We start from the raw sequence: 26,931 nt of genomic DNA, 5'->3' as shown, positions 1-26,931 counted from the left end.
GACATTATAGCTGCTTATTCCATAGTAATGAAGTACATTGGTAGTTACTGATCATTCTGCAGATTCATCAATGTATTACATAATAAATAGGGAGGATGCTGGTTTAGGGTCATCCATTTTGTTGTTAAGTTATTGTATGTAGAACCATGGCTTAAAGCATTTTCCAAAAGCTAGGCATGCTTTAATAAAATACAGCCAGGAACACAAAGATCTCTATGGTTCGTTCAGCAAACATGGGTACAGGTCCCGACCAGATTAATTCCACCAATATGGCCTTTAGAAGAACAACATGCTTCCTCCATTCCAGTTTGTGAATAGATATTTATTTACAGCCCTGTCAAGACTCATTTTTTTTTTTTGGACAAAAACATGTTACATGCTCAAATGACGTGACATCATGACCATATATAAGCACATCACAACTATATATGGGCATACAATGATTTTTTTATAAGCTGAACAGAGCTTGACTAACCTGTCGGAACTCTTCAGTAAACAGTGTTATCATCCAGAATAGGAGAACATATTCAGCAACTGACACTTCTTTGGTGAAGCTGGTTAACATGATGTAGCTGAAAAGTGCCAGGAATAAGAAGTAAAATATCTGAAAGGAAGATAAAACACACAAATTAGGAATAAAATCTACTAACATGCTTAACACCATGACTGCCAAAAATGGAGATCTCCGTGTTTGGTAACGCAATGCTTGGCCACCAAACACGGAGATCTCCGTGTTTCAGGTTTTTTTACCGAATCCGATAGATGGGGTAATTACCAAAATATACTAACAATTTGAACACTTTATTCAGTCTAGACTGTAAGTATTTCAATATGTGAAAGTATCCAAGTTGATAAAAAAAAAAAAAAAAATTCGCGCCACATCTAGCTCTGATGGCGTGTCGTATGAGTGCCGCTGAAGCATTCGCTGAAATCTGTGTGTATTCTGACAAAAGTATATCATCAGATTATGTAAGATGTATAATTTTTGATTTACAAAATGTAATAAATCTTTAGATAGTGATGTTTGTTTAACTAGGAATAGACTAGCCTAGCGATGCCTTGTATGGTAGTGTTGGTTGATGTCTCTTAATCATAGTTTTTGAGTGTGCATTTTGAATATGACATAGTGAGTAAATATACAAAAAATGGTTATCAAAATTTTGTTTAACGCACCAGGTTATGCGTGAAAGTAATTCTTGGAGAATCATAGAAAAGTTTGAAACGTTGATACCAGGAGAGTTCCTTGCCACTGTCACGAATATCAACATCATGTGTAGGGTGGTAGAACTCCTCATCTTGATTAGTACCTCTGAAATATCAAACATACTATAAAGATAAATATCAATAAAAGACTAATGTATCTCTTCACACTCTTCAAAGCTGATCATTTCTCTGACCACTACCACTACTGCATTATAGGATCTCTCACTGCTCTTTATTTTTCACTTTCTCTGATAGATTTGTCTCTTGGCTTTACTTTTCAATGAGAAGTTTTCTGTATAAAATCCTTTAAGTTCTGGAAGTAGGAGCAACAAAATTAATTGAGGTCAGCTTACCCAGTTGGTTTTGCAGGTTTATCTTCTGCACCACCATTAGAATCTTGAACCTTAACCATCTGAAGACTTTGACTGAGTTGATCACCCTCTAAATTATTACCATTCTAGAGAAAGAATTGTAAAAATACATCAACTCTAAATTTACTATCATCAACATCACCACCATCATTATTAGTAGCATCAGCAATGAAATCACTAACAACACCACCATTATTCTATCACATTAGTTAATCTTTCTTCTCATAAAATTCCAACTCATATTAATTTCTAAATTCAAACTTACTGCTTTGATGGATTTCTTTCGTTTTGAATTTGATCTCTTTACTAAATTGTTATCTTCTTCCTCCTCACTCTCATCTTCACGGAATTTGATGAGAAAATAGATGAGAGGTGGACAAACAACACACAGGGCCAACTGTCAATAAAAAGATTGTATGTGTCATTGGAGGGAAAACTGCCTAGTTTTTCTTCCAGGGCAATATTAACCCTGTTAAAAAAATTGCTTTGCAGCTTTGGTAAGCTGTTAAACATTTGGTCACAAAAATTCAATCAATAACATAATGATGTATCTAGTCATATACCTGTTATGAAATTAATTCATAATGAATAAACAGTAGACTATGTAGTTGCTTGATAATGTTCAGAATTCAATAATTGTACTACAAAAAGAAAAAAATAGAAAATCTTGGGACATTTTTCAGACCTACAGTATGAATCTAAGGTATACCTGAAGGATTTTCTACATTTTGCAGACAGTATTCCTTTAAAACAAACTTACAGTGTAAAATGAATTTTCTTTGGAAAGTTTTCCCATCCAGATTTCCGTCAACAAATTCTGGACTCCTTGCTGACTGACAAACTTCTTCATCCTGCCATTAACAGCCAAACTCAAACATGTAGCACGCCCCCACTGATGAAACTCCCGAACCAGAATGATAGAGGTCCTCTCTTCATCTTCATTGTAACACTCATTCAGAACTCCAATGGCAAAGTCTTCAAATGCACTAGTGAGTTTGAATAACATAATAATAAAATAACATTACTAATTTGTGGTTTGTTTTTTTTTATTGCTGTGAATCAACTGAGATTAGTGCATGGGTGGTACCAGTGGTTGAGCTGACTATCAGGGAGTAACACAGTAAAATATGTCGTGGAAAAAGTGAAAAAGTGCGGATTCTGGCCCAACTGTCAGCGAAAATTTTATTTCATCTATGTATAAAAAGAAATGATATTGTATTGTAAATGGTACAAACAAATCATTATGTAGTCATTGAATGGAATAACATTAAACTTTCTTTTTATTAATTAAGTTTAGTCAATAGTGATTTCTGATTGGGATTTGCTGGACACTGTAAACTTTTAATCAGGATGGGAATTACAGGAACTAATGTAATAATATTGAACTGTTCAATATATCTAAGCTTTCACCAACAGCCTCATTCAGTTTGTGTCATTAAAGGCACTTCACCTACACTTGTCTAGCCAAGGCCAAAAAACAGGTGGTTTTGAGGGTTCGACTAAACCCCCTTTTTTTGACAAGTTTACGACTTTTTAGTATGTCATCATAACTTTGTTATAAAACAAAACCACTTTTGAGTTAAACTTGGCCTACAAGAAAACCCACTTTCCCTACAAGAAAACCCACTTTCCCATGAACCTGGTTAAGGGCCTGCTAAAACTGAGGCCTATAAATAGATATCTAGTTGTTGTGGCATTGACTATTAGTCTGTTCACAATGCAGCATCCATAGCGAAAAACCTTAGTAGATCTTACTTATATAGCACTATTGTTAATAGACACTAGTTGTTCACTAGTAGGCAAACACGCCTACTATTACTCACGAAATATGTTAATGAGGCAAAATCTACCTCAAAACTACAAAACATCTACTTATTAGTAAGAGTTAGTAGGTCGTCTATAAGATCTACTAATGCTCGTCTACTATTAAGCTATTAGATACAGCGCTACGTCTACTAAGATGTTTTGCTATGGGTATGACACGGTATATTCCCCAGGGAGTGAAAATGACTGCACTTGTGTCAGTTTGTCAATTATGAATTCAATGACCAGTGGTTTACATCACTGATTGGTGGCACTGCTCCGTGGCGACAAGTCAGCCTTTGAATATGTCCTACCTGTTCAGGAAAAATGTGGTATAATGTTCTATAAAATGTATATTGTCATTATAAAAGCTACAGGTAAATGGAACATTATGTGGATTTGTAATGGTAGGTAGGTAGGTAGGTAGGTGGGAGAGTAACCCATAACTTGCAGCGTCAGTGTGCTGAATTGTGCAAGGGCATGGTCATAAAGAGGCGCTTCATGGTAGCTACATGTTCACATCATTCCACAAAGACAGGGGCTAGAAGGAACCATAACATTGGGGTAACCCTCTACTCTTCCGAAAGACATGTAATGGGTTCTTTAAAGTACACATGAGCCAGATCTATACGCAGGCCCTCCATTTTAAGTCTTTACTCGAGAAGACTTAGTTCTATCAACCTAAACCATGGACGAGGATCGGCTGAAATCAGAGCCGATGTTAAGGCTGCAGCTAGCGGCGCCCCTCCCTTACCGCTTGGCCACTCGACTTGCCAAAATACAATTTGTAATCATCTTTATATACAAAATAGCTTCTCACTCTGACAATCGAGACAGGTGCTCCTTATGATCAGCATCGTCCTCTTTTTCCGACATATTCTTGAGGATCATACAGGATGTGAGTGCAGCAGCTATCATCTCTTTACATTCTTCCCAAAAGAAGTTAGACATATCTTCACGACCTTGTAGAACCGACCAGATCAAAAGCTCCCGAATCGGGTTATCAAATGTGTTAAGGTTTCCTCTTGAATTTTGACCTGCAAAGATGAATACAAAAATGTTTAATTATTCTTTAATTATGACAAATAGATTAGCACAATGATGAATTTTATAAAAAATAAATTTTTTTTTATATAATATATTGTTTAATTTGAGTGTAATCATTATTTCATTTTTTTCTCAAAACTGCAATATCTACTTGCATACTATAACATATCAGCTATTTTTATTTTATTTTTTTATTTCAATTTTCTTCTCTTTAATAATATTTTACTACTACTACTAACTACTACTGTAGTACTACAGAAGCCTTTTTGTAGAGGCGGTTTGGCGCGGTTGAAATGGTTTGATTTCCCAATCTTGAGATCGGGATTTCAATCCTTTGCTGTGCATTTTGCTGGTGTCCTTGAGCATGGCAATTTATTTACACTGCTTCAGTCTACCCAACCTCATCAATGGGTACCAGCAAATAATAATAATAATAATAGTGTAGTTTTATATAGTGCACATATCCATCTAATGTAAGATGCTCAGGGCACTTGATATGTGGACTAGGAACTCGATCAATGACTTTCTTCGCCCCTAAGGGTTCCTTTGTGTCTGTGCTACCCGGTAACCAGGTACCAGCAACTCTCGTTGTCCACCACAGGGGCTGTCATGTTCCAGTACACTGGGGTATCCCCCTACTCGTCTCGCAGGATGTACTGGGTTCTTTATAGTGCACAAAAGCCATTGTATACACTGGGCCTATGGTTTATAGTCCTTATCCGAAAAAAATTGTTCTACCACCAGAACCATAGACGAGCATGCCGTTCGAACCAGCGCCAATATTATGGCTATAGCTTGCGGCGCCCCCGCTAACCACTAGGCTATTCAAATTACTGAGAGTAACCTATGGTGGACCAGCATCCCACCTAAGGGGGCATCACACTCTGATCTGCTTCATAGATATAGAAGCTCCTCTTAAAATCCTCACATGCATGATATCCATAATAAATATTCTTGGTCAAAAATGAATTTATTAAATTATACAGTTGACAAACATTCTGTGGCTTGATATGTTTATGCTCATTCAATAGTCAATATTAATGCAGGTTGTACAAAAAAAAAATTCTGATCAACATTAAGCACATTAAATTATACTGTAGGCCTCCGGGCACTAAAGACGCTGCAAATAATCTTGTCTCAAAGGTCAACATAATTTGAATTTGCTTTGAGTTAATGCATGAATGAATAAATGCAAGCAGCATTTCATGAAAATTTGCAAAACAGAAAAAGGAAGGTGTGGGCACCAAGGGTCTTATGCAAAGAACATTGGAACAGTATCATTTAGAGGCTAGTGAATCAGCATGGAAAAATATTCTTGTTTTCCTAATAAATATTTAATTTTATTTGTAAAGTTTCAAAACAGACAATTATGTCTTTAAAAAATTGTGTCTGTCTAATTAATTCAATAAATAATTTGTTTATTTAACACGAATATGCCAAATGCGTAACAATCTGTTCACACATACAGAACAATGAGTAATATTAAAAAATGTACTTGGATTACTGAAATGAAAAGTGTGTTCATATCGTAGATACTGCACATGCTACAGCATTTGATGTGTTGCAGAGTTTATTATTTTATGCACAAATTATATAAATAGTGAAGTAAATGTGTTATTACAAATGTGAGATTACTTGCGTGAGTGAATGCTTATGGATTTATTAGTAAAGTAAACATTAATAATTCAGTTTCAATAGTTGTATGTGCCTGTAAATTGAAATGCTAAATAAACAAATTGTGTTGTACCAATTTTTACTTTATTTCCTTCATATCCAACAGCAAGTACACTTGCCACTTAGATGGAAAGATGCTTTTAAACCCAGTCTCTTTACAAGGCTTAGGAAGTGGAGTGGTTTTCATGAGATATAAGTCCTGTTGTGACAGGAATTGAACCCAGGAACCTAGCATTAGAAGGCAAACATCTTAACCTCTAAGCTATTTAACTCCACTCCATTTTATGTTTCTTGTATTATATAATGTGATACAATATATTATATTTAGTCAAGTCAAGAACTGTTATTCCTAGAACAGAAAGGTTTAGAAATAGCCCTATACCTTTTCCCACCAAACTTCTTAATCAAATAAATTAATCCATTCCTAGGTGTCCTTTTTGCGAGAGTGTTGACTTGTGCTCCGGGGGCGGATCCCACCCGGGTGGTGTTTTGGGTGCAACTGTGCCAGTGGTATGCGGGCGTCTGTGCCCTCGGTTGGTTTGATATTCAATGTTAAATCTCTTTAGTTTGTTTTTGAATAATTTGCTACTGTATGTCTTCCTTTTTTTTAAATTTTTTAAATCGGAAATTTTAATGCTTGTGCATATTAATTAATATCAAATTTTTTAAATAATAATTGTAACTAATTAAAATAATAAAAATATTGACTATTTTAATTGATCTTAATAATGATAATGACTTATTGTAAATTTAATTCAGATATTCATTTTGTAAATTGAATCCCCAATTCAGCCTCTGGCTGTTAAGAATTTGATACTGTAGATGTGTTGTTTGAATTTATGAATAAAAAAGATACCGAGATATAAGTAAATACTGATATGCATACAAATATAAATTTAAAGAATATAAAGAAGAGGCAGGAAAATTCAATCTATTCAAAAGTCAATTAAAGGAAACTTTTAATCAGGGATACCTTCAACAGAAGGCTAAAGTAACTGCCCCCACGATTATAACTGCACTGACTTTAACCTAATTTATATTAATCACTGCATTATATTGTTCTCTTCTATTTTGCTGTTGGGGCGCTTCAAATTATAGTTTTAAAAGCAGTATCCTGCTAATGACAACATCACGCCAATGTCAGAGTGACATATCAGTAGCAGTACCAGTTTACTGAGAACACAAGGTCAGATTTGCTTAAGTGTACACAAATTCAAAATTGCTACTAAAAACTAATCTCATTTTTTAAAGTAATTATGAAGATGTTTTCTGGAAACTATAATTAAAATGTAAATGCCACCCAACTTTAAACCAACGAAAAAAAAAAACCATATTTCATGACCAGTATTTTCATGAAAAAATATGCATTTCTGGGTTTGTTTTCTTTAATTGCATATATTTCAATGAATTTCTAAACTCCAAGGATGTTTATGTATTTGTTTCCAACAAATAGTTTTCTATGTATAAAGAATATAAAAAGCAGGCCAAAGTAGAATTCAGTCCTGGTAAAATTTTGATATATCATGCTCTTCTATCACTCCCATCAACTTATCAATACTTTTTAAGTGTTAGTTCCATTATTCATGCAGAGGTTATAAGCCCTTATGCAAAATGTATATTATATTTACCAACTATATATGTTGCAACTGCAAAAGAAATACATCATGATGTGAAACGATTAAGTTCAAAGTTATTTCTTTACATCTATATTAAATTTTATTATTTTAAGCTTTGTCTACACTATAAAATTTTATGTGACAAAAAAATGTGATGTGCCCATATATGGGTATGATGACGTCATATCACATACTATCAAATTGTATCAAAAAAAGTTGAGCGTGTTCAACTCTTATTTTCAATCACATAATATATGTGACGCTTTTTTGGTGAAATCTGATAGTGTAGACAAAGCTTAAAATTGCAGTTGTCAAAGCAAACAAACTCTTTGATATACTTTACAGTCACCTATAAATTATTATTACTATTATTATTATTATTATTATTATACTACCATAGTTCCTTTGGTATAAGCTCATGCCGTTTTACACACAATTTGGCACTTTTTTTCTTGGGAAGGGTGAAGGGAGCTAAAACCTGGGAAATCTTCTTTTCCATTAAAAAGCCATGTTTTTTTTTATTACTGCCTACCTAATTAAATCCATTTATGAATGCAATTTGTACAAAAAATCAAGTAAAAGTTACTAATTCAAATCATACCTGGGCTTTTGAATGTGAGGAAAGGCTGGTACATAAATTTGAGTGTAAAGCAGGAGATGGGCTTACACTTGAAGAACTATAGTTTAAAGGTTTGCATGGTGAAGTAATAATATATTTAATGCTTGCAGTACACCACGTAGATAGTTCAACAAACAACAGTTCTTGGTGAAACCGCTGTTTTGTTTCATAGGTGTCCAACTTTTAAAAAAAGGCAATAAACATTTGTTGGAAATCACCTCCAATTTATGTGTACAAAATTTCCTGAACGTCTGTTCAAAACAAGAACAGCATTGAGACTCGGAGGTCATCGCTTTGTGCGGACCCAAAAAAAAAAAATTACAATAATAATAATAATAATAATAATAACTTTATCCATGGTGGGGGAGGCTTCAGGAGTACTTTGCTTGCCCAAGTAGAATTCCTAATTAACTCCCAAGACTCACGAATGGAAGGAACGTCTCATGTTTCCCTTTATTGGCTGCCCCTTAAGGGGGGGGGGGGATCCAACACCGCTGCCCTTACAGGTGTAAGGTGCCTAATAATACAATATAGAAAAATTAAAACTGATTATTAAGTGTGTACTTTTTGTACACTTGTAAAAATGCTGATAATGTTGAATGATTTTGGAAATGCTATCATTAAGGCCACAAGGAAATCCCATGGCCATCCATACAAAATGAACAATTCACCGATTTTGGTACGGTTTTCTATCTGATGAATTACATCCCATGATGCCATTTCGATGGCTACTTTAATCAAAATCAATGAAATTAATATATTCTGCAGCACAGCACACATTTAGACACTTATGCTCCAATAACAATACGTCAAAATTTTGTTTTAGAATTAGGAGAACATTGAATTCAATCCCAAATTAGATCTGAGAGATTTTTGTTAGTTGTTCTTTTAATAAATTTAAAGAAATCTTTTAAGTGTCATTCAGATGTTTTATACCTGTATATTGTTTAATCTATGCTTACTGTTCTTGTTTTGTTTTTGTAATAATGTAATATTAGAAAGGCACATGCTTCCTATGACTGCGTTTTAAACTTTTCCTTCTCCTTGGCTTTTATATCAATTTGTCTGTATTTCTGTGTATTTTATATGCTGGAATGAATAAAAAGAATATAAATAAAAATAAATATAATAAAAAACATCCCACTATTTTGAACTGGTTGCATACCTTCCAATCTTTGTCATCAGTAAAAAGTTCACTCCTAGCAATGTCAATACGATTCCACACTAGTGTCAACTTCAACTGGTCTTGCTTGCTTCCTTTATTAGCTAAAGGTCAGGATATAAATTAATCATCAAAATAAGGTAAGTATTAAATCAGAAATAATTAAAAATATACATAAATACATATGTATATGAAACAAATTGTAATATTACATACATGCATAAAAAAGAATTGTTTATTCATAATTCACAATTTTACTTCACTCAAAAAGTAATGAGTCTGGTAGGCAAAAATAATAATAACAACAATAATAATAATAATAATAATAATAATAATAATAATAATAATAATAAATAATAAAAAAATGGGAACATGTTTCTGTAAAAGATGTAACTGAGAAACAATGATAATCGCAAAAACATCAAAATAAAAATAATTTATTTCACATATTAACAATTATTTTCACAAAGGAATAAGACAAACAAATATTTTATTTGCCAAATAAACATAATTATCCTTGGTAAATAAAAAGAATTATGGAAATTCAATGTACAGTATATGTTATTAATATTGAATACTCCACTGAAATAAAAATACAGGTCAAGCAAAATGATTTTGGTGTGACATTAATTGCTGTTCAATGTAAGGGCGTAAAAGCTGATTCTGGCCGAAAATTGTGAATGCAGGACAAAATACCTTATTAATAAAAACTCCATGGTGATTTTTATTTTTCCAACCCACTTTGTAGAAGGAAATTATTCTTCTAATATGCTGCACCAGGCCTACGCCCCTGTAATTTTACACTTGAAATAAGTTTTTAATACCTTTCAGTAAAGCATGTAAAATAGCTTCATCGATATCTTTGAGACCGGTTGATGAGTCCATGTCATACACATTAAACAGGTCAGTCTTCTCAACACATTCTTGTATGCGATTCAGATGCAACTCAAGGTCCGTTTCAGTAACGTTCTCACCAAACTCCTTTTTGATTAGTTGTGCTAATTTTGCTCTCAAGTTGTCACCAATAAACATCTTTTTTCTATCAGATAATGATATGCCATGTTTAATTATTTTTTCCTAAATTACTAAAATTGGCAAAAAGAAGAAAATGCTTCGAGTATGAGATTACAACCATGTTCTGATATCTAGAAATGCTTTACACCATAAAATGTCTTACCTTTTAGCCACAACCATGCGGTGAGTCTGAGTTGATCTAGACCCTCGAAAGTCTCCCTGGCCCCAACCCTCTCAGTGGCGGAGCTAGGATTTCCCCAACAGGTGCCTAGGTCCCCAACAAGGGGGCTGATTCCCTCAACGGGAGCAAAGTGGGTGTGGTTGGATGTCACACAAAATCTTTCGAAAGTGGTCCACAGGGTGAATCCCCCAAAAGTATGACAATTTAGGGGCTTCAAAGACTTATCTTTAATCAAATTTAGAGTCCATTATTATGTAAAAAATACATACAATTTTTTTTTTCTCCTCAACGAATTGTGGTTTTTCTCCCCAACAGGGAGAAAAGCCTCACCCCTTCTCCGCCCCCCCTAAGAGACAGCCCCCCCACCCCCCGGTAGTGCCGCCATATTAAACCCTCTATTTCGATTACAAGGATCTGCCACTGGGAATTACAAAAACTGCCCTGATCTGAAGCTTGAATTTCTCCCTTTTCCCCCATTTATGGAGTACTACAGTGTTACGTCACGATACTACTCCATTGCTATCATTGCAAAATGCGTTCAACCGGACGCCATTTTCTCCACTGACGAACAATTGATCCCAATTTCTAACGTAATTATTAACATGTTGTATCCTACTTTTGTTTTTGTAAATTTTAATTGATGATTAAATGTGTGTTCGATAACTAATATAATGCAAGCTTTTGCTTTTTAGTACATTTTGATGGTAAAATATTAGATTTTAAAATGCCTATTCCAGAAAGCCTATGAATTCATTCAGGCGTAATGAACGGTAACCAACGTCTGTTGACAACAGAGAGCTCCACCTGGCGTCATGACGACACGACTGTGGTACTCTATAATAAAAAGCAAATAAATATAAAAGTAACAACATGAAGAACTCACTCTTTACCGCCATTGTTATCTTCTTCAACTTCTCTAGCCCTTTGTGCAGCAAACGCAAGAATATTTGCAGCACGTCCTGAGCCAGCTACAATTACAGCTGGTGTACCGTTCATGACCGCTTGATGCACTGTAAAGATGGTGTTGGGACCGCCCTCGACTACAACGCAAACGGTTGGTACAGATACATCCTCTACAGAAAACAAATTCAATCCAAGTATTACTAGATAATTTAGCCTATTTTACACAGATATTCTACTTTTTAAGCTGGTGCCTGTTCCAATCTGTTGGTGTGGGGCCTATTATATACTAAGTTATAATTATATCATACAATATATAATATATAATTACATAAATATATTATATACATATATATATATATATAAATATATATTAATGAGCCTATAATATCAAAGACAATTTAAATGGATTTTAATGCCTTTTAATTATTTTTTGTTTAATAAAAATGTAAATAACATTTGGCCCTTGGCCACAAAACGTTTTATGATCGAGGATAGATTGGAATAAAGTGATAATAAATAAAAATATTATGGCAAACAGTTCAAAATATAATTACATTTATTTTTCTAGCCTGCTTTGTTGTTTGCTGTTTCTCTCATTTTATATATTTTTAAAAACATTGCATGAAATGCAGAACTGTTTTAAACGCTAATAAACCAATCACAATGGACGTTAACTTACTGCGAGCTTCGTTGATGTAATCAATAATAAATAATTCGTCAGGCTATGTGAGCTGGCATCCATTGACTGAGGAAGTCATGTTGATAACATCGACGAAAGCTTGCAGTAAGGTAACATTCATTGTTTTTGGTTTATTAACAATTAAAACAGTTCTACGACAATCATAAGCAAACCAAACGAAACTATTTGAATATTGCATGAATTAATTTTACAGAACTTACCATCCTTGCCATCACCAATTCTTTGTTCTGAAATAGCTTTCTCAATCTTAGCCCTAAGTTTGATTTCAACACCGAAGCTGCCGGAAGTACCGTTATCGACGAGTATGAAGTGGGTGTGGTTTGGATCTAGCTTTACGTTCCCACTGACATCCATGCGATAATTTGCTGGACCATAGGGCTAGATAAAAGATACACAATCTATTTACTTTTTTTATGATTTACAAAAATGAAGAAAAGACAGATTAGTAATTGCATATTAACATTCTAATGTCGTTTTATGTAAAACTGCGTACAAAAATACAGATTTTATGTATAATTCTATTGGATTCACTCGGTCAGACTACTTAGGGTCAGAGAATATATGAGATTTGGCGGACAACATTTACTAGTTTGTTTATCAGGATAAATTATAATAATAAAATTATAATACACTATTACAGTAAATCACTACCTGGCTTATCAATTTTTACTTTACAACTTAATAAACATCATCTGCACATCTCACCTTTCGCCTTGTGAAGCCACAAAGGAATGTAGAAGAAAATGATGTTTAAAAGTTGGATTTTCTCTTAAATTTGCACTTTCAAGATGCAAACAATAAATGATCTATCCATGAATAACATATGGTGTTAAATAAGTCCTAAGTAGTTTATGTAATAGTGATTATGTGATTTTGACTGGACTACTTTAAACGTATGATGCATGCACATGTTATATTTGATTTTGAAATCAATCCATAAAGCGAAAAATCTACAATAATTTTATAAAATTAAAAAAAAAAAAAAAACATTAAAAAAAACATGACACAAGTTTAAATTAATTATATTTATTATTATGATTATTGATAAAACATACGTTATTTTCGTCTTTGGTTAGGTTTTCTTTCTGATGAATCACACCCCATGACGCTATTCCAATGGCGACTACATTGTTCCTATTCATGGTTCCAGTTGCTAGGGCATAATCCCGCACGGCATCACCCACATACTTCATAACGCCTGCATGAGTGCCTCCGGTGATGATCCATGCTCCTGGTATGTTGAAGAATACAATTGTTGCAATTATAGGAATAATGAGATTCTGGTTCAGAATCACAAAGGTCACAACCCTCATTTGAAAATGCAGATTGTGCATATGTTTCATTTACATTACTATGGAGGAAATATACGCTCAGGCAATGGCCACGAGTAGCGCCGACTTTCCACGACGAGAGCAAAGTGGTTTTTCACCCCGACGAATTGTGGTTTTCCTCCCAGATGGGAGCCCAGCTTTCTTCGATGGGTGGCCCTGATCCCCGGCTCCACAGCTGGCACCACCCCTGGCAATGGCATACTCAAAGGTTTTCTGCAGAGGTGGCACCGGTGGCAATTGAGGATCTAAGGCCCAAATGGGATGGCAGGTTTTGGGGTGTTCCCCTTATTGTGGTGTTGCAGGGAGCTAATTCCCATAGTAGCTTCAAAGTTTTACCATTAATTTCCTGAGCAGGTGATGACGAGAATCAGTATATAATGAAACTTGATACTCTGGTTGATTTTTAGGTTGCTGTGACAAATCTCAGTAGGGAAATATCTAAACAGATATCCTGTTATTATTATTGAGTAATTATTGTCTGTGTGCATCGCATGTTTTGGTATTGGCCGAATAAGGTAGCAGCTATGTGTTCCAAGAAATCATCTTGTTATGTTGGAAGAATGTGGCATGCGTTTTTTGACATTATATCAAAGACAGGTTGATTTGGAACAGATATCCTATTATTCTTTAGTAAGATCTTCTGTTATGCGCATTGGGTGTTTTGGTATTGACCAAATAAGGTAGCAGTGTGTTCCAAAAAATCACCTTGTTATGTTGGAACAATGTGGCATATTCATCTTTTCACATTGTGGCAAAGATAGGTTGATCTATTATCGGAACAAATATCCTATTAGTTTTTAGTTAGATTTTCTGCTTTGTGCAAATAAGGTAGCTTTGGTATGTGTTCAAAGAAGTCATCTAGTAGCATACCATGCTGGATAAATGTATTAGCTTTAAAGATGGAAAAGATTGCACAGCCACAGCTATTAATTGTAAGCAGTGCAAATTAAAAAAAGAAGGCTTCACGCGCTACGGACCCTTTGTTCTTTGCTCATTTGCATAGCATTGCATACACAGAGCTTTTTTGAGTGATTTGGGTATAGTGCCATGGATGAAGGGAAGATATCAAAAAGGCTTTTGATATGGTCAACCACAAGATACCTTTGAATAAATTAAAAATGTACGGCCTTAGTAATTAAGCACTAAAATGGTTTCGAAGCTATTTATCTGAAAGAATTAAATTCACCGAAATAGGTATTACTAATTCCCAAACTATTAAATGCGACGTCCCTCAAGGGTCGATAATCGGCCCCATCGCTTTTCTCGTTTATATAAACGATCTTCCCAGTGTGATAAATAAATTTGAAGTCCAGCATGTATGCCGGCGATACAATCATGTATTATGCATCTGAAAATGAAAATGAAATTATAGAAATGATAAACAAAGATAAGATCTAGAATGTATATATACATGGCTGAAATCAAATAAGTTAAGTCTCAATGTAACTAAATCTGAATTCATAGTACTGGGCTCAAGACAAAGACTTGCCCACAATAGTGACTTGAATTCTACTGTTCAGATGTTCCAAGAGTGCATAATGCGAAGCATCTTGGAATTATACTTGATGAAAATTTGACATGGGAATCTCATATTACCTGCATCAGAGAAAAGGCTCTAAAAGGCCTACATAATGTTAATTAGATGCTGTAATATGTTCCCAAAAGGAATTCTTATAAATATTGCTAATGCCATTATTACATCTCATTTAACATATTGTATTTCTGTATGGGAAAACTGCGGATTACCTTTCATGAAAAATTACAAACTATCCAAAATAAGACAGCAAGAATTACATGTGGTCTAAATTGGGATGCCCCCAGTGCAGAAGCACTGAATTCAGCTAACTGAATATCTTTAACAAAAAGAAACGAACTTGAATGCTTAATAATCGTATTTAAAATTTTAACGAAAAGATCACCGAGATACCTGAAAAAATTCAGTTCAATACAATAATCAAAATTATAATTTGCGTCATGGTAATTCAAATCTGTTTATCCCATAACCCAAAACCAGATAATATTACACGTAGCATTTCATATAAAGGTCCAATCTTATGGAATAGTTTAAAGTGTGATCACAAAAATCTGAATATGTCATTAAATTAATTTAAAAGAACCACAGAAGAATATTTTAGAAATGCTTAATTTACTGATTTACTATCTCCCCATTCGTTTTTTTTTTGCATTTGACATTATGATTCAATTTACTAATTATGCAATTTTTATTATTTTATTAATAATTTCATACTACTGTTTATTTGTATTTTGATATTTTAACCTTTGACTGCTTCCCACTTTCGAACTTGTTGAAAAACGATATTTTAATTGATCGAACAAGTCTGTTGTAAATGTCTTACTGTATTTATATATTGTATTTATACCTATGTATATTTTACTGTAAATTTGTTATTATAACTTGAGTTTAAATAAAGTTTGAATGAATGAATGAATCTCCTTCTCAATAATACTTCCATGATTATACATAGCAAAGTGGATTTTACCAAATATTGCATGCAGAGGACAAATTTGCTTAATTACTTTACAGAATAGGAAGCATGAATGATTAACGATTTCAAATTTCCTTTTAAAACTAGAAAAAAAAAATGTTTAGGAGAATGACAGAAAAAAAGCTATGCTTAGAAACTGATTGTAGATCAGTTATTGGCAGTCTTGACTAGACAATCTAGTTGGCCTATTATTACTTTTCATGTTTTTTTTTTATTGCGTATATATTAATATTTTTTCACAGTAATTTGTCACTTTCTTAGAAATATTCCTACGAATTGAACAATAAATTGAAAAGAAATGTGTGGTAACAAAATCGTAAAGGCATAAATTTAAACTACAGTACAGATTTTTGTATGATTTACATTTGGAGATAATTTCTATTGATGACACAATAACATGGAAATACTGAACAAGTTAATCCTGGAAATCAGTAATTCAAAACTTATGATAGTCTTGCAACTGAATCCTAGCACGCTGGTATGTATAATGTCAATGCTGTGCTTGACTGTCTACATACGCCAGAACATGTGTATAAAGTGAAATGATATTTATTCTTTATTAGCATTGGAACCTAGGTTATCTTTATTATTTTTTTTGAAATCTTAAAAGCCAGTGAAAATTAGTAAAGTAAAACAACAACAAAAATAAAATCCGTACTTGATTTGTAATGCTATGTTGGACGACTGTTATCCCAAGTTTGTCAATAAAATAATTATCTATCTAATGCTTTTCTCAGAGTCATGTGTTACTCTTGTATCTGAAATTAATCAATGTTCCCTTTTGGGGATAGATACAGGACCACATAAATATTGATTTATGTAGAAGTGGTTTGCCACAACAGTTGTGATTCTGTTTCTCAACCTTGAGGTTGGAGGTTCAATCCTCGCTGTCCATTTCGCTTCTGTCCTTTAGGCAAGGCATATTTTCTACGATTGTCTCTTTCCACCAATTTCAATTCATTTTCATTTCATTTCTTTAGGCACGAGCGCCAAGGATATGCCAATTTAAAGTGAACTTAATCACTGTCCTACGTGGCATATCCATTTAACAGGGGATTAATGGACCAGTACACCGGGAAACCCCCTACTATTGTCGAAGAGTAAAAGTGCACACAAGCCAAATGCGTACACTGGGCCTATAGTTTAAAGTCCTTATCTGAGAAGACTTGTTCCACCACTGGAACCATTGGCGAGTGAGCCGTTCGAACCAACGCCGATATTAGAGCTGAAGCTTACGGTGCCCCAGACTTAACCGCTCGGCCAATCAACTCGCCCCAAGTGGATACCTGGTAGGTTCAAACACAAAATGCTCTGGTGTTCAATATGTGCTTGATCCTATGACCAGGGGTAATAGAGAATGTGAAGTGCTAGAAGCCTTGTTGGCATGAATAACTATGTAATTGTCTAACATGGAAAATTGCCAATTGGTTTGGGGTGCAAAACTTGGCTGGTTGTATAAGTTGACTGTTCACCATATATGTTGTATTAACTTATTATTATGTATTGTTGCAGATATATTTCTTTAAGGTGTTTGATACAATAATTTTAATTACATTATTTTATTGTTCATATAAATTATGTTGCTCAAATTCTTGCTGCAAACTGTATATTTTTACACCAAAAATTTAAAATGAAATATACTGATTAATATGGCAATTTTTTTTTTTTATAATTTGTATATGTGTTTCTACAGTATATGTAACATTCCTTCTTTTACAAAACATACACATTATTGAAAAATTATAATATATACTCCAAGTATTGAAATGCACGCACTGGGATTCAATATTTCAATGGCATCATCAGGAAACACTAAATTGAATTCCTGTTTTTCCGTGAATTAAACACTTGGACTTCCATAGTATAAAATTAAGCTCTTCCAATCTTGCATTGTTATAATTTTTCATCATTTTCTATTAATTTCATTTGTGAATAGTTCTGTCTGTAAATTCGAATTTCATATCACTGATTAAGCTACTATATACCATTGTGGATTCTAATGGACAAACAATTTTAGTGTAATGAATCTGGAAGGAATGCAGTACATTAATCAAATTGTAATCGGCAGGCCATCATATGAAAACTAGACACACAGAATTGCAAGAATAATTAAACTCATACTGAACATGAATATTTAATGTCAATGAACATAAGAGCAGCAGAGATAACACATGAATGTTAGGTTTACATTAGTAAACGTGATATTTGTCTATTAAAAACAGATATTAAAAAAAAATAAATATCAGGAAATGCATGTGTCAAAGGTCAGGGATAGTGACTCTCCTTTAGGATGTCCTTATTATTGTATTAAAGTGACACTATAATATTCTTAGCATATGTATATATATGTGTATATATTACACACACACACACACATATATATATATATATATATATATGTGTATAAGAGACAGTATATATACAGGTACCGCAAATTGGCTGGCAGTTAAAGATGTACTCATGGGGAAAAAATCAGGAAAATCCTCAAAAAATAATTCAAAAATCTGAATAGCTCATTTTAAAGGATGGAATAAGTTTAACTTTCAACCACAAACATATTAAAAAATATATATTTTTCACTGATTTACAGACATTTTACTACAAAAATACTTAAAATGTTTACTAACAAAGAAGGGTTTATGCAAAAGAACACAGAAAATTTGTCTCATTATTAGTTGTCTTAAACTTTTTTTTTCAAATACTATTAATGTGGCAATTCAAATATGGAAATGAATTTATTAGCTCATGACAAAACAGTATATATTTAATGAAGATCATAAATATATGAGAAAACCCGCAGTTTCTATTGAGATACATACATTTTCTCAAATATATTTTCTTTATTTATCACCAGTGAAGATGTTTTCCCCATAACAAAGCCACATGATTTATAAATTATACATCCAATGAGTTAAGTGAAATTAAATCAGCATAATACAGTACCTGTGCTGAGTGCTGCTTTGATCAGACCTTTCCTAAACACTTCTCGTAGCCTGGCGTTCATGTGGAAGTTTAAGGCACCACCAGTCACGGAGATGAGAAGTTTAGGTACCCCCAGCTTCCAGTGGTCCCTTAAAAGTTCAAGAACTTTAGAAGGGGGTGTCAGATGATCCAATCGAACATACTACAGTAGATTAAGAAAATTATTATTATATGAATATTAATACTTCTATATACATGTAGTTATCATAAGAAGTGTTTTCATTTATTTATTATAATTATTATTAAAAAAAAAACAGCTTTGCTAACAAAATCAACAATTAGACAGTGTCTCTCTAAAGACCACATTATTTAACAGAAAAAAAAACCCAGCAAAAACAGTAATTATATTATAATACCCTTATTTTCAGTTATTAATTTTTTTAATTTTTAAATTAATTTTTTTAAATGTTATTCAATTTCCAATGAAATTTTTAAATGTTTCTTGTTCATGTTTTTCTATCAATGCTTTTTTTTATTTAAATTATTTGCATTCATTTTCATTCTTTACATTTTGATATATTGTAAATGATCGATTTTTTTTATAGATATTTTTAAATACAAAAAAAAAAATTCATTATTTTCGAAAATGTATTTCTGTAATTAATTATATTTAAACTTTTTCATGGTTCATTGTTTTGTATTATTGTGCAATTCAGCAGCAGGTATTTAAAAGCTGTGATTTAAATTAAATTGAATAAAAATAACCTTGGTTTTTCATCAACAGTCATAACATGATAGAACGGTGAGAATCTAGCTCAACTTAGAAGGTCTACGAACCATGCTTATGGGCTATTTCCATTTAAGTGTGTTGAAATGGTGTATCAGTGGGGTAGTGGTGTGATGGAAATAAGAGAAATGAGGTGATATGAGATTAATTTTAAATAAAGTGTGCTTTTTTTTGCTCATCAAATTTTTGCAAGAGGGGCCTATTCTGGGGTCAGAAAACTTTTTGAGCTTACTACTGCAAATACACCTAAACTACCCTGTGCATGGGCAGATTTAGAGGAGGGTTAGGCTGGCCCCACCCCTTTTGGAAAGTTTAAAAAAAAGAAAAGAAAAGAAAGAAAGAAAAAGGAAAAATTTCATTATGCCCCCGCAACTCCTAGGAAGGTGTTATCTTGATCGCCCTCCCCCCATTTGGACATCTCTGGATTCGCCTCTACTGCCTCCTGAGAAGGAAAGGCACTAGAAGTAACAGCTAACAAGCAAGCGACACACCAATGCTGCACTGTTGTCTATTACCTCCACTCTTTCTTCTATTCAATAATAAACCTGGTTGTGTTGCTTACACACTAGCACCGTACATGAGACACCATCTGAGAACATTTTCTCATTGAATTCAAATGCACTAAACTACTTGCCATACTACAGTACCTTTTAAAAACTCCACACTCACTCCATATTCAAATACACTAAACTACTTGCCATACTACCTTTAACTCCACACTCACTCCATATTCAAATGACCAGCAATTAAGCTGAATTCAAATGCACTAAACTACCTGCCATACTACCTTTAACTCCACACTCACTCCACATTCAAATGACCAGCTATTAAGTTTTTCATTTCTTTATAAAACATGTATCAATGATCACTTTATATTACATCATATCATATGAATTGTTTAGGCTGTTTTGAAATCTATAAATTGTTAATTTTTTCATTTATTTTATTTTCTGTATTTTTCCTTTTTTCTTATGTATTACTGAAAAATATGATTTCTAGTGTACACATTTATGCTTTTAATAAATCCATTTAGTTTTACACTACCGAATCTGATTTTTGTTTTTGTAACTCCTGATGCTTTATTACTATACTGATGCACTTGTAATTTATAAACCTAGACTTAAGAAATAATTAAATAGAATGAAAAAATACAATTTATTTGTAAAACAAACCTTTTTTTGTTTAAGAGTTGCAGAACTGCCGATAGCTCCAACAAATTCAACTTCGCCATAAGCAGTAGTCTGCGTAATTTGTGTATCTGACTCCGTCTTCCATTCCGTGGTCGTGATCTCATCTCGGATGTAACGTTTATCGTGGGACGATTTTTTATTTCCGCAATGACACGATGGATCCTTTGGGCTAGATAACATTTTGGTATAAATAAATTTTGTAGTATTTTATTGTTTTAAATATTATATAGATCTGATTTTCGAAATTATTAGAATCATCCAACACCATTGTAAGGTACCAGAAGGTGTAAAATACGATTAATGGAATAAAGGTTAAAAAAAAAAGCAGAACAAAGAAAGTAAAAGATTCACGTAAAGGGTGGTATACTGTACGATTTTTTTGAATACCCCCTCAAGAAAAATACCTACTAAGCGGCCAGTATCAAGCTACATTTACACTATATGCATGTATATATATCTGTCTCTTATACACATCTAGATGTGTATAAGAGACAGGGTCTACACTCTCCAAGAAAATTTATGATTATGGCACCTCTAGTTGGTCGGAAATGGCACTCTCAGGCTTAATTTGAATTATTGAAACAAAATAAAATCAGTATTTTTTGTGTCTTTTACTTTAGTAACTACAGGGAAAAGTAATTCCATAATCAAAATTTTATAATCTGTTTACCTGTATTATAACTTCCTCAATTACAGGCATACTGTAAGCAATTCAAATTGTAAAATGTTATTGTTCCTGTTTAAAATATCAAAACAATTGGAAATTGTTTCAGATGGTTCTCCTGCATGTTTCAGGTATGAGATAATTTTGATTGGCAAAAATATATTTAATGTTTTATTATACTTTTTATGAGAACATTGAACACCGAGGCTGAAATAACAGCCCACTTGACAAAGACAACAAATCCGGGAAAAAACATTCAAATAACGCTCAGTTCACCTTTTTGAACATTCTTTCCCCAGATACAAGCATTTCATTAAAATCTTTAACTTCCTTCAAAAAATTGATATTTAAAACAGTTTCTTTTTGCTTCTTGTGTACAGTACAGTATATCAATTTTCACTGTTTTTAACTAGACCTTAAGGACTGTCTCTTATACACATCTAGATGTGTATAAGAGACAGGCACTGCAATGGTTTTGGTTAAAAGATTTGTACAGTTCTAAACATGGCTGTACAATCTGACCCTGCTGAGGTCAGTATATTGTAGTTTGTGAACCTTGCTAAGGGCATAAATTGTTCAATGCCTTGCACTGAAGTTTGCATTTAACCCAGCAGTAGCTAGATTGCAATACTTTACAAAATTCAAATTAATTGTGTTAACTTAAAAGTTTACTTACCCATCTATTAATATTCAAAATATATAGAATGACATGTTTTAATAATATGCACATCTTCGATATATAATCTTTGCTTGGACAAAGTTTGAATAACATCCACACACGGAAAGTGACTGAAGTGGCAGACAGAAAACCATGCGCAAAAACATATGAAAATGGGATAGATGAAGTTAAAAAAAAATCTGATCAAATACAACTGGCTTTCTGCTAAACATAAAATCATATCAATAAAATAATATGATCCTTACTCATCATTTTTTTTAGGTGGTCGTGCTACGTAGTGGATGCATTCTCGTTGGTTAAGGTTCTTCGGAATCCACTGTGGATTTTTCTAAGGAAAGAAAAAGTTCAAAAGACGACTTATAGTTAAAGAAAAAAACTATTTGATCATTCGTTGAACATACTTTAATCATGAAGCAATAGACATTATGTAGTTTTAATTATATTTGTCTTAAGCCAGTCACTCACTGCGTGCAACGGCAACACGACGAACAACGCACACGAAGATGCGGACTTAACAGATCGTCTTTTTAATGAGTATACGTTGAGGTTGCCACTGGCAATCAGTAGACTGCATTGCGTCGACACAGTGAGTGTCCGGCTTTAAAGAAGATCTTACACAAGTGTGGCTTCAACTCAGGTCTACTGTACTTTACGGCACAAGAAGCAGCGAACATATCAAAAGCCACCCACTCGCCTGAAGTCCTATTTTCGTAAATTGTTGATTTTTATATTAGCTTTGCTATACCCTGATTCACTTAATTTAAGCCAGCTGGCTCCGGAAGAAAAAATTTGATAAGTTGTACAACTGATTTTTCAAAGACATAAAAATGGTGTTTGGCAAAAAAAAAAAAAAAAAAATGGTTAATGGGATACAGATTTTTGAATATTTAAAAACATGGTGAAAAATGGTGGTAAGCCTCTTTTTGCCACAGCTTTTTAATATTTAAAAATCTGTATCTCATTAACCATTCCCATTTTTTTCGTCAAACACTCTTTTTGTCTAGGAAAATTAGTATTGTTCTGTACGTCACCTGAATGAAAGTGCCATTCTATACACTATTGCATTAGTCTAGCAGATTCATTGAATATTTCAATTTCAACAAATACTGTATACCTCTTTTTACCTCAATGTTCATTCCAGTTTCATCAGTTACTTCACTACCAGTTTTTAAAAGCACTTTTAATACTAAGGTTTTCAAGAAAATATGTAGTGGAATACAAAGGACAAGTACTATACAGTATGGTGTTATCTTGTGTTTCTTCATTTTACATTTTTTTTTATACAACGAATAGAAATTGCAGGCAGTTTTTTTTTTTTATATAAATAAGTAATGTCAAAAATACTCAAAGACGTTGTTGTATGTATCAAATACATACAACATTAAAGTTCAGAATTCAAGTACAATTTTCATAATTTACTTAACCGTGAAAATGCCTCAAGAAGAGGTTTACTATACAAAACGTTAACAAAAACTCTTCATTAGGATTGATGGATTTATTTGAATTCCAGTGAGGGTCTCTCAGGTACTGTATGTGAAAAACTTGTACTGCCTAATTGTGAAAATTTTAAAATGTAGTTAGATTGAAGCGCTTGTAGTGTGAACTACTGTAGATTGTATGGTAACTTGCTTCCCTAAAAGGGTTGTGTCTGAGCTGCATGGTAAACTGGTACCAGCTACTCTCGTCTGTCCAAAACGAGGCTGTATAGACCAGTACCCCATCTTTAAAGTGCATACGACCTGAAATTGTGTACACTGTGTCTACTGTACGGTTTATAGTACTTATCCGAGAAGACTTGTTCCACCACTAAAGGCGAGTTTACCATTCAAATCAAGGCGATGGCTGTATGCAGGGGCTGAGGTGAGGGTATTATGGTCAACCAGGTTTCCTTTGCCTGGACTACTGTAGGTGTTACCTTTTCTGAGCATCACATTAACAAAAAATTTATAGCTAGAACAGAACAATTCAGCTCTTACTGATTTACACACCTTCAACTTTTAAAATCCTAAAACTCATTTACCAAGTTTCCTGATGATCACATAATTAATGTCGAAATATTGAATCCCGACACGATGACGTGCATTTCGATACGTGGAGTATGTATTATACTATCTAAAGTTTAAGGGTCTTATTGAAACAAAATAAAATCAGTATTTTTTGTGTCTTTTACTTTAGTAACTACAGGGAAAAGTAATTCCATAATCAAAATTTTATAATCTGTTTACCTGTATTATAACTTCCTCAATTACAGGCATACTGTAAGCAATTCAAATTGTAAAATTTTATTGTTCCTGTTTAAAATATCAAAACAATTGGAAATTGTTTCAGATGGTTCTCCTGCATGTTTCAGGTATGAGATAATTTTGATTGGCAAAAATATATTTAATGTTTTATTATACTTTTTATGAGAACATTGAACACCGAGGCTGAAATAACAGCCCACTTGACAAAGACAACAAATCCGGGAAAAAACATTCAAATAACGCTCAGTTCACCTTTTTGAACATTCTTTCCCCAGATACAAGCATTTCATTAAAATCTTTAACTTCCTTCAAAAAATTGATATTTAAAACAGTTTCTTTTTGCTTCTTGTGTACAGTACAGTATATCAATTTTCACTGTTTTTAACTAGACCTTAAGGAAGAACAGTTAAACTAAGTATTAAGAATAAAGAAAGATTTCTATCTATAACGCTTGAGCTTTGTCAGTGAGAGCTGTTGTGGTCGTGAGGTGTGTTGTTACACTTTAATATTGAACATTAAAACTCATATTACTGTATGAAGTCATGTTTGTATGAAGCATAATAGTATAGATCTACTAATATTGTAGTAGTCAATTTACACTTTCATTTAGTATTTGTATAAAAGACGACACCAGAGTGAAAATTCCCCCTCCCTATACCCGCCACTGAATATTAATGTGTTTTAAAAAATGACTATTTGACGTTAGTATTACAGCGATTTTTGTTTACTAATGATCATTCTTTAGAGAAAACAATGGCATATACACAAATTCGTAATAGAGGGATTTTCACAAATAGAGGGTCCATCCACCTCAGTCCCAAGATCGTTGGGCTGATTAAATATTATTCTAATGAGGTTTAATATTGTTCTAATGAGGATCGATGCACCAAAAAATGGTGTTTTTAAGTCATCAGACCTGTTAAACTTCAAATCAACTATCTGAAAATAAGCACATACATTGAATTGGTTTTTGCAAACCTGCTTGCGATCCATCGTAGAAGTTTGGCGACCCACTTTTGGGTCGCGACCCATAGTTTGGGAGAGTGGCTATAACTAATGGTAAACTAGCTGGTAAATAGTAAAAATATCAGTAGCTTTTTTTTTTTATGAAAGATGTAAAATGAATCTTTGTTATGTATTTCTGCAATTTATATTCCCACCTCTTCTTAGGCTTGGCATTATTCTTTCAGCTAGTCATTATTTTTATTGTCCATGGAAAAATGAATAATTTTTTGAAAATAAGTAAACAGTAAATTTTTTCATGAGGCTCCAAAATTTGATGAGGGAGGGGAGGCGGAACTATCAATTAATTTTATTTGGCCTTATTATCATTATTAATGTTCACAATGATTATGTTAGGTACAATCTGTAGACCTACACGACAAGGAATTTCTAACAGAATATAATTTCTGGCATCAACATTGTCACCATAGATAAAATCATCTTGTATTTTTTCATGCACAATAAAAAAAAAAAAAAATACATACATGCACATACTGTTTCTTACTGTAGTTTAAGAAGAATTATAGACTTTGGAATTTACCACACACAAACAATGCTGTCATCCATGTTGTTCCCATGGCTTCCATCATTTGTCATATGGTTAAAGGAACTGATTGATTCATAGCTGTGTTACGTTGGATAATTAACAACAAATATGAGATTTGATCTTCAGCAATTTCTGACATTCAGAGTATGAAATCAATCTTATAAACTAGAAATTACAAATTGCAAGTGAAGTGCTGCGAAGTACAACTGCATAAAATGTTCTTCGAACAAAATTATTTATGCGAGTCAAGTGAAAATAATGAATAATAAAAATATAACAAATAATATGAGCACGACCCATTGTATATATTATTAGAACAGCGTTGGTACAATAGTGTTTTGCTGCAGTGACATCTCTCTGCTGGCGATGGCTCGCTGCTGCTGGCGATGACTTGCTGCTGGCGAATCGATCTGCGCATGTGTATAAAATGGTATTTATTTCCGCAAACACTATGCCAGTCTACAACAAGCGTCGTCTAAATGTAATAATTAGCACGTTGAAATAGGCTAGTAAATAAGTTTAACTGGGTTCGTAAATAATATTGTCCTCAAAATATTGTGGCTGAGACATGAGCCGATTAAACGTAGAAATAGGAAACCTAGAAATATAGTAAAAACGCTGAATAGTACTCCAGCGTCGCGATATGCCGATGTTGGTACGAGTAGGTTAGTCTACAAACGTCGCCTAAAGTAATTGATTTTACCCGGCAGAATGAAAGAAGGAAACTCCGCTTTTCAGTTGTCTCAGGCGATTTAATTTTGACAAA

At 33.3% G+C, this 26,931-nt stretch overlaps 1 protein-coding gene across 1 annotated transcript in view; it reads right to left on the bottom strand.

Moving 5' to 3' along the window:
- The window catches only part of LOC117104056 (transient receptor potential cation channel subfamily M member-like 2), a 40,296-nt gene that overhangs the window by 12,170 nt on the left and 1,195 nt on the right, over positions 1–26,931 (bottom strand). The window contains exons 2-17 of the mRNA XM_033244712.1: positions 22,619–22,701; positions 21,013–21,199; positions 19,075–19,255; positions 13,349–13,524; positions 12,494–12,671; positions 11,574–11,763; positions 10,320–10,534; positions 9,499–9,599; positions 8,838–8,850; positions 7,727–7,744; positions 4,198–4,414; positions 2,335–2,560; positions 1,840–1,971; positions 1,557–1,660; positions 1,174–1,309; positions 476–604 (exon numbers count right to left, since the gene is read on the bottom strand). Of these exons, the coding sequence (XP_033100603.1) occupies positions 476–604; positions 1,174–1,309; positions 1,557–1,660; positions 1,840–1,971; positions 2,335–2,560; positions 4,198–4,414; positions 7,727–7,744; positions 8,838–8,850; positions 9,499–9,599; positions 10,320–10,534; positions 11,574–11,763; positions 12,494–12,671; positions 13,349–13,524; positions 19,075–19,255; positions 21,013–21,199; positions 22,619–22,701 (2,286 nt within the window). The remainder of the gene's footprint in view (positions 1–475; positions 605–1,173; positions 1,310–1,556; positions 1,661–1,839; positions 1,972–2,334; positions 2,561–4,197; positions 4,415–7,726; positions 7,745–8,837; positions 8,851–9,498; positions 9,600–10,319; positions 10,535–11,573; positions 11,764–12,493; positions 12,672–13,348; positions 13,525–19,074; positions 19,256–21,012; positions 21,200–22,618; positions 22,702–26,931) is intronic.

This window comes from Anneissia japonica, unplaced genomic scaffold, assembly GCF_011630105.1.
Source record: "Anneissia japonica isolate Jap-2015-1 unplaced genomic scaffold, ASM1163010v1 scaffold287778_len1315358_cov176, whole genome shotgun sequence".
NCBI lineage: Eukaryota > Metazoa > Echinodermata > Crinoidea > Comatulida > Comatulidae > Anneissia > Anneissia japonica.
The sequence above is the reverse complement of the archived record's forward strand: the minus strand, read 5'-3'. Positions and strand labels throughout refer to the sequence as shown.